At 45.6% G+C, this 9,205-nt stretch overlaps 1 protein-coding gene across 3 annotated transcripts in view; it reads right to left on the bottom strand.

Annotated features, from left to right (window-relative positions):
- Positions 1-1,942: 1,942 nt before the first annotated feature.
- TRPM4 (transient receptor potential cation channel subfamily M member 4) overlaps positions 1,943-9,205 on the bottom strand; it is a 46,969-nt gene continuing 39,706 nt past the window's right edge. For all 3 annotated transcript variants that reach the window (XM_083469479.1, XM_083469480.1, XM_083469478.1), the window contains exons 22-25: positions 7,575-7,707; positions 5,193-5,265; positions 3,973-4,069; positions 1,943-3,049 (exon numbers count right to left, since the gene is read on the bottom strand). In XM_083469479.1, the coding sequence (XP_083325605.1) occupies positions 3,045-3,049; positions 3,973-4,069; positions 5,193-5,265; positions 7,575-7,707 (308 nt within the window). In that variant the 3' untranslated portion in view covers positions 1,943-3,044. The remainder of the gene's footprint in view (positions 3,050-3,972; positions 4,070-5,192; positions 5,266-7,574; positions 7,708-9,205) is intronic.

The raw sequence follows: 9,205 nt of genomic DNA, 5'->3' as shown, positions 1-9,205 counted from the left end.
GCTACAAACATGAGTTTGACCAAACTGCGGGAGGAAGTGGAGGACAGGAGTGCCTGGCGTGCTCTGGTCCAGGGGGTCGCGAAGAGTCGGACACGACTAAACGACTAAACAACAACAATATTATGAGACCAAGAAAGCACCCCCTGGGAAACAAGAAAAGGAGTTATTCTGTATGGAGCCAACAAAAATGCTGCAAAAGCACAGGGCAAAACAGGACCAGGCCTCCCCCCCCTTTTTTTTTGCTACCCAAGGCAAAAAGGTGCCCTCCCTCCGTGTCACATGCGGAAGCCAGCTGGGCTATCTGCATTTGACATTCACACTGACTCCATCAAGCTACATAACCCACACAGCTCCATCCTCCCAACTCCTTGATGGTCACGCTCACCTGCTGTTCTGCCTGGCACCTACTTGGCTCAAGGAAATGCTTTAATAATACGGCAGCGGCTGGCAAGCATCCCATGAGCAGAGGAACATGTGTGTTTGTTTGCAAGATGGCTGCTGGAGTCCGTGGGCTGGGCTGACTGGCCTGACCCTGATGGCATTGCTGTCGGTGATGTGTTGGGAAAATAATAATAATAATAGTTATACCCTGTCCATCTGGCTGGGTTTCCCCAGCCACTCTGGGCCGCTCCCAACAGAATATTAAAAACACAATAAAACATCGAACATTAAAAATTTGCCTAAACAGGGCTGCCTTCAGATGTCTTCCAAAAGTCAGAGAGTTGATTATTTCCTTGACATCTGATGGGTGTTCCACAGGGCGGGTGCCACTACCGAGAAGGCCCTCTGCCTGGTTCCCTGTACGCTCACTTCTCACAGGGAGAGAACCGCCAGAAGGCCTTCGGAGCTGGACCTCAGTGTCCGGGCTGAACAATGGGGGTGGAGACACTCCTTCAGGTAGAAGAGAAGAAGAAGAGTTTGGATTTGATATCCCGCTTTATCACTACCCTAAGGAGTCTCAAAGCGGCTAACATTCTCCTTTCCCTTCCTCCCCCACAACAAAAACACTGTGAGGTGAGTGAGGCTGAGAGACTTCAGAGAAGTGTGACTGGCCCAAGATCACCCAGCAGCTGCATGTGGAGGAGCGGAGACATGAACCTGGTTCCCCAGATTGCAAGACTACCGCTCTTAACCACTACACCACACTGGCCAAGGGCCAAGGCTGTTTAGGGCTTTAAAGGTCAGCACCAACACTTTGAATTGTGCTTGGAAACGTACTGAGAGCTGATGCAACAAGGCAAGACAGCACAGCAACAACCAGTCATCATTACCCTGGTAGGAGCGCAGGAGAATGTAAGTCGGCAAGGAGCCTTGAGGGACACAGCTTTGGGGCTGCTGCTTCACTCTGCCTAATGGCGGGGACAGCCATAGGGTAAAGTTCCCTTTCAGGTTCATGGACCCTACAAAAGTCATTTCCAAAATATATTTCCATATAATTTCCCCAGCGTGATATGATTACCAGCGTGTCGTGGTTTGGGGGAGAGGGAGGGGAGTCGTGTGCTTAAAATGCATGGCTATGTATACAGTCTCCGATGTGCTAATATCGTAATACCTCGGGATTTAATTCCCTCTCCAGCATTTCTGGAAGTGAATCTTCTTGAGTGGGTGAGTGAATCTTGTTTCTAGGGCACACCGTGCAAACATGCACCCAACATGAAGTGCATATGGCGCCTAAGGCTGCCTACAGTAGATCAGACATATTTTTCTTTAACAAAAGAAAAACGACATATTAATAGAGCATATGACAGGGTGCAAAGAGACACCAGAAATCTCTAACAGCAGAGGAGGGTGCGGTTCACAAACTGAGAATTCTGACAGTAGAAGCAGACTTTATTTCTCTCTTTTCACTGATTTTGCCCCATGTTCGGGAAGGCGAAAGCCTTTTCTTTTTAGACTTCGGTGAAGTTTACCATGATGATTGTCAAGAACTCAGGTTCTAACATAGGCTTCTAGAACATGTTTTATTGACACTATTTTTTTTTTTATCAAATGCATTTAAATCTATTACAAAATATCAAAATCTATGAAAGAGCACAGCAGTTTCCTTCTGTTATTTGCTGCAGTCCTGAGAACGATCAAACACCGCTGCACAATACTTCTCTAGCAGAACTAGAAAAGTAGTAATTCTTGGACAATGAAAACTGCATTTTTGATGGGGGGTGAATCTGGCTCTCTTAACAGTTTTCGTTCATGGAGGAAGACCATTCGAAAATCAAAACATACAGGAAAACATTCTTTTTCTGTAATCTGAAGGACACATTGCCATAATCATTCTCTCCGAATGGGAGCTTGTCTTCCAGAAGCATAATGCAAGTATTTTATTTTTTAATAATGAAAACAACAATCCAATTGTCCTATCCACCCTTGTCCTATTACACACAAGGATAAAGAGCATGTCATTAAAAAAAAATCTAACAAAAGGAGTCAGCAGCTGATTGATGTTCTGGCCTGCATGTAAAATATAATTATAATCTAGTCTATTGCACTTTCATCTTGCAGAGGTTTCTTTTTACTGTCCATGTGTCATTCATTCTCACAGCAACCCTGAGAGGTAGGTCATTCTTTTCCCCATTTGCAGAAATAGAAATGAAAGACTGAAACAGGCCAAGTTCATGACCAACTTGAAATCTGAACCATCTCTCTCTCTCTCTCTCCACAGTCTCCTAGTTAAGTTCTTCAAGCTGAGTGGAAGAAGTCCTGAATGGTTCAACAGAAACAAGAATTGTCGATTCAAGAACCTTAGCATGTCTGAGAGGTTACGGGTGTGTAGATAGTCTATAGCAATGTTTTCAAGTGAAAGTGGGTGTTGGTTCTGAGCTATCTTCTATTTCACTGTAAACGTTGACAGGTAGACTGCCCGGGACGCTGGTAAATTTCAAGTTTCTCCATCATCTGTGGGAAAGCCTCTGGTAGCCAAGGCTCTGCCCAATTCACCCAGGCCCCAGGCAAATATGCCTAGAGTTCTGTGAGTGACAAGTGTTCTGAGCAATTCACCTCTCTTCAGGTAAAAGGGCTGATTCTTCTTGGAGGTTCCATGGAGAATTTTAGGCTGCAAGGAAAGAAAGCAGCATGTGAATTTCTAATTGTGATGTGGCTGCAGTTTTTTCTTCTGCTGCTGCAGGGTTAGAATAGCTCCCAGCTGTCTTCAGTTTCAAATGGCAGATAGTGGTTTAAACACTGATTCCATTATTATGTCTTGCCACCGTCCGGCAAGCTGTTCTGTTTTGCTTTTTTAAGCATCAGACATGTTCACCTTGGTGCATCTAAAAAAATAACTAAATGCACAAACAAGTCCTAAAATGTTGTAAAGGATGGAAGGATGGATGGGGCTGTGACGTCACAGCCGCCAGGCAATCAGTGCTGTGCACAACCGGATTTTGCTGCAAAACAGCAGGACTAGGCTTTTTCCCTGAGCTCCCTTCTGAAGAACAATACGATAGTCTGACTAGAACGTAGTTAATGTGCTTCCAGGGCACAGCAACTGCTGATTGAGTGTACATAGCCTGGATACAAATTTACATTTAAGCAGCAGTTGCTTTCTGTGTCTGCTGGACAAACTGTCTGCTTTGGCTTTTGGTACAGAAAGTCTTAACCCTCCAAGACTGACCATATTTAAAAGAAAGAAAGAGACAGAAAGATGCTTCTATGCATCTATGTGTAGTTATCCTTCCACTTGCATCAAAGAGTATTAAGAGCATTTTAAACCAGCTGCAAAACTCCACGGCAGCTGGGGGGATGGTAGTGGTAGTTGTTGGAGAGGTGTGTTCGTAATGTCACGAGTGCTAGCCAATAGGCACCAAGCACAGGTCTACTTTTCCCCAACTGAATCTAAACCACATTGAAAATTTCCTGAAATATGCAGAACTTTCCCAGAGAATTTCCCCCCACAGGATAGAAAAACGTACATCTGTTTTAAGGAGCTTTGGGGGAGTTATCCAGCACTAAAGCACCAATTACTTTCCCTCTACTTACCCTTTTTCTGAGTAGGAGGAGCCTGCTTCCCTTTCGCAATGTCACTCTGGGCCAAGACATCCACCATCCACGACAGAGCATTGGTGCAGTACTCCATCTAGTGGAAGCAAGTGGAGAAATGGCAGGAAGATGATGTCACAGGGGGTGGGACAAGTTGGAAAGCTGCTGCTTTGGCCCTCAACACAAATACAGACATGCCCAATCTCCCCCCTCCCTTTGCCTCAACTCCCCATCTTTTGGCTACTCCCATTTGGAACGTCTGTGCACCTCATCATCTCCCAGTGTCTTCCCATTTCCTTCCTCCTGCCAGGGACCGTGCTGAGGAGGGCTGCACTGAGGAGGAATGGTGGGAGCCTCTCCCTCCCCCTGCTCCTGCTCTGGATCCTGAATCTTCCCAGGAGCAGGAGGGACAGTATGGATTTGTAACAGGGGTTTGCAGAGGGTCATAGTTCAGAAGGCAGAAGCTGGGAAATACTGGATGGGGAGCAGCTAGAAGAAGAAACACTGGAAGGGAGAGGGTTAACAGAGTCACAGTCTCTGGACAGCATTCACACACACCCACACCCCATCTAGAAAGTCACAAAGAGCTCAGAAAGTGTCAGAACAGAAAGCACAGAGGGTACAAGCTCAGATTACAAGATGTAGGAGGGACACAGATTAATAGCAATGACGGGGTGGATTCCTTCATTGGGAGCACCACCATTTCTAGGGGATGTGTTCTTTGTTCTCTCGCTGTGGTTATTAAAGTTTCTAACTGGTAAGAGGGACACGGGTGGCGCTGTGGGTTAAACCACAGAGCCTAGGACTTGCCAATCAGAAGATCGACAATTTGAATCCCGGGTGAGCTCCCGTTGCTCAGTCCCAGCTCCTACCAACCTAGCAGCTCAAAAGCACGTCAAAGTGCAAGTAGATAAATAGGTACCGCTCCAGCAGGAAGGTAAACGGCGTTTCCATGTGCTGCTCTGGTTCGCCAGAAGTGGCTTAGTCATGCTGGCCACATGACCTGGAAGCTGTACGCCGGCTCCCTCGGCCAGTAAAGCCAGATGAGCACCGCAACCCCAGAGTCGGCCACGACTGGACCTAATGGTCAGGGGTCCCTTTACCTTTTAACTGGTAATAAGACCCCCTTTCTCTTTTTCTGCTTATCTACTGCCACGGGGGTAGGAAGCCAATTCCCTGAAGACTGACAGCACCCAACCTTTCAGCTCCACTCTTCATACCTGCGTCTCGAGGGTCCTTAGGCGCCGCTCCGATTCCTTGATCTCCGAAAGCTGCTTCAAAGCCTGATCCACCCTGTAGGGTTAGAGGAGGGAGGGAGTTACAAGAGGAGTGTTTTCGCCTGCCCGCCTAGAGCCTCTCTAACCATCTCTCTCCCACCTTCTCTGACCGCTGCCTAGATCCAATTCCCGTGCTGGTTTCTTTGCCAGCACAAGAATGCCCAAAGTGCATTGGATCATCTCTCCAAAAATTCATAATGAAAACTCTTCAATATCCATGCAAAAAGTTGCATGTTCAGAATGTACGGAGTGCAGTGATTGATGGGAACCCACTTCCACCAGAAGACAGGCAGAATTCTTTCTGAGTTCCTTTTGGACCCTACGGCCATCATCAGAGGCTCTTCCTTGTGTGCCCACCATCGCAAAAGGTCCTGAGGGGTGGCAACATGAGAACAGGGTCTTTTCTGTGAGGGCTCCCCATTTGCGGAATGCTCTTCCCAGGGAGGTCTGCCTGGTGCCTTTGTTACATATGTTTAGGCACCAGGCATAAACATTCCTCTTCACGCAGGCCTTTGGCTAATTAAACAAGCATAGAATCATAGAATTGTAGAGTGGGAAGGGACCCCGTGGGTCATCTAGTCCAACTCCCTGCGATGCAGGAATCTCTTTTTTTAATTCTTTTTTATTTTCAATGCAAAATTACAACGAAAACTACAAACATTGAATCCAAAACAAAACACAAGAGAAAAAAACCACAAACAAACAAAAAACAAAAACCCACATCTACAAATAAAACCATATAATCATTCTAATCATTACGTACATATACACATATTGACTTCCTTCCTTTGTTCTAAGACCTCGAAATTTTTACTCTTTCTAAATTGTTGTGTCTAATGTAGATTACCTCTATCTTTATACTTTTTGCACCATTTTTCGCTTTCTTTAATCTTGCAAAGCTTCATTTGTTACATACCGATATGCTTACTCCAGAACAATGTTTTTTCATATACTCTTTAGCACATCACCATTCTTTTAATAATTTTTGGTCCGCTTGTCCCCTTATCCAGTCTCTGATCCAACTAAAACATGCAGCATCATAGTATATTCTCAGGAGTCCAATACAGGAATCTCAACTAGATCATGCATGACAGATGGACATCGAACCTCTGCCATGCTATGGCCTTTTAAACTTTTTTTTTTTTACGGGGAGATTTTTGTTTCGTTTGTTATTATGTTGTGTATTTTTGTGTTTGTATACTGTACAGTGCCCTGTGATCCTTGGATGAAGGCTGGTATATAAATTTAATAAACAATAATAAATACATTTAGTACACAATAATAAATAATAATAATAGTATATCTCAGGAGTTGTACTAGAGCCTTCTTTTTCAGCAGACATGGGAGCAGGTCTATGTGTGCCAATATGTCAAAGGTTAGCAACGAGGGTATTTTAATTGACTAACATATATTTAAAACCCCTGACTTCTCCCAAAGTACCCTGGGAACTGTAGTTTATTCCCTCACAGAGCTACAATGCCCAGCTCTTGTAAGAAACTATATTTCCCAGGATTCTTTGGGGGGAAGTCAGGTGCTTTGAATATATAGTGCCGCTGCAATTCTGGAAGACATTATCTGCATTGAGGAACAGGGTTGGAGGAGAAATTTGGTTTCGCTTCGTATCTTAAATGCAAACTTACCCACTTCACGATTCCTACAACAATTCATGAACTAAAATCTTTCAAAACCCGCCCTTCTCTGAATTTTGCAGCACAGTTCTCCAACCAAATAATATGCACAAAAATGTGCAGTGTGTGTGTACACACTGTGGGGAACCATGCCTTAAAATGCTTATATTAGTGAAAGTAAAATACAAACATGCCTTAGGAGAATTTGTATTTAAAAAGTTTTGTATTGGGAGAAATGTGGACTAACGAATTTTCATGAAGACTTTAAAAAAAATATCCGCAAATGAGAAACTAAGAGAAACTAAAATGGACAGATTCAACCACACGTGTGCAGAAGAAAAATAGCAGTTGGAAGGGTCCCTTCCAACATTCCTATGATTCTATGAACAGTCCTTGAACACCGTGGCGAACTGAATGTGTAACCAGGGCTTTATTTGAGCGAGAACTCACTGGAACTCAGTTCCTGCACATCTCAGGTGGGCACCATTGTCGTTCTAAGAGAACGAGGGAGGTGCTCGCGGTGAGTTACGGCACCTCTTTTCCTAGAAAAATAGGGCTGTGTGTAACTAACTCCTTCCCAAGCAGACTTATGGCGTTCCCTGAGACGTTACCCCTCCATCCCAACCCAACTGCCCCTTTCCCTTCAGTTCCCTCCCACATTTCTTCCTTGCCTCTGCTCCCCACCCACAAGCCTTACTTTTGGGAGGTTCGCCGGAGCCTCTCTGTGTCACAATCGCGTTTCTGCCGGGCCTGAGCAACCAAGTAGTTTTCTTTCTGCACCGACTCCCACGTGAGCAGCCGTTCGTCTTGGGTAACGGAGAGATCCAGCACTGCCCAAAAGACAATCGGAAAACAAGAGGAGAAGCGGGGAGACCTGGGTGAGAAAGCTGTGGATTGGGACGACTGATACTTGTTCACACTCATAAATGACCTATAGCCCAAGGAGGTAAAGGCAAAGGAACGTGGGTGGCACTGTGGTCTAAAACACTGAGCCTCCTGGGCTTGCCGATCGGAAGGTTGGCAGTTTGAATCCCTGCGACGGGCTGAGCTCCCATTGCTCTGTCCCAGTTCCTGCCAACCTAGCAGTTCGAAAGCACACCGGTGCAGGTGGATAAATAGGCACTGCTGCGGTGGGAAGGTAAACGGCGTTTCCGTGCATTCTGGTTTCCATCACTGTGTCTCGTGCAGTTTAGTCATGCTGGCTACATGACCTGGAAGGCTGTCTGTAGACAAATGCCGGCTCCCTCGGCCTGAAAGCAAGATGAGCACCGCAACCCAACCCCATAACCCAAGAGTCAGTGGAGTGAAAAGGGAGTCCAGTTATCCAGCAACCAGTTACTGCTTCAAATGCAGGAGTGTCAGGGACCGTGCTGAGGAGGGCTGCACTGAGGAGGAAGAATGGTGGGAGCCACCCCCTCCCCCTGCTCTGGATCCTAAATCTTTCCAGGAGGAGGACAGTATAGATTTGGAACCGTGGTTTGCAGAGGGGCATAGTTCAGAAGGCAGAAGCTGGGAAATACTGGATGGGGAACAGCTAGCAGAAGAAACACTGGGAGAGAGAGAGTTAACAGATTCACAGTCTCTGGACAGCATTTAACCCCCTTCTCCAAGGACACGGAGAGCTCAGAAAGTGTTAGAACAGAAAGCACAGAGGGTACAAGCTCAGGCTACAAGATGTAGAAGTGACGTAGATGAATAGGGATGGAGGGGGGTGAGTAACTCTTAATTGGGAGCACCACCATTTCTAGGAGACGTGTTCTTTGTTCCCTCACTGTGATTACTAAAACTGAAACGGTTCAAAAACCAAGACATGGCTTCCGATTGGCTTCAGGAGCTTCCTGCAGTCAATCGGAAGCCACGATGTTCGGCTTCTGAAAAATGGTTGCAATCCGGAACACTTACTTCTGGGTTTGCGGCGTTCAGGAGCCAAAACGTACGAGTACCAAGCCGTCCAAAAACCAAGGTACAATTGTACCGTGGTACCTCAGGTTACATACACATCAGGTTACATACACTTCAGGTATGTACAGACTCCGCTAACCCAGAAATATTACCTCAGGTTAAGAACTTTGCTTCAGGATGAGAACAGAAATCGTGCTCCAGCGGCGTGGCAGCAGCGGGAGGCCCCATTAGCTAAAGTGGTGCTTCAGGTTAAGAGCAGTTTCAAGTTAAGTACGGACCTCCAGAACGAATTAAGTACTTAACCTGAGGTACCACTGTATTGTAATTTTATGTTGTGGACTGCGCTGAGATCTACGAGTATAGGGCAGTATGCAAATAATAATAATAATAATAATAATAATAATAATAATAATAATAATAATAATA

Source organism: Podarcis liolepis (genome assembly GCF_965112155.1).
Source record: "Podarcis liolepis genome assembly, chromosome: 13".
Taxonomy (NCBI): Eukaryota; Metazoa; Chordata; class Lepidosauria; order Squamata; family Lacertidae; genus Podarcis; species Podarcis liolepis.
This window is presented reverse-complemented; position numbering and strand designations above follow the sequence as displayed.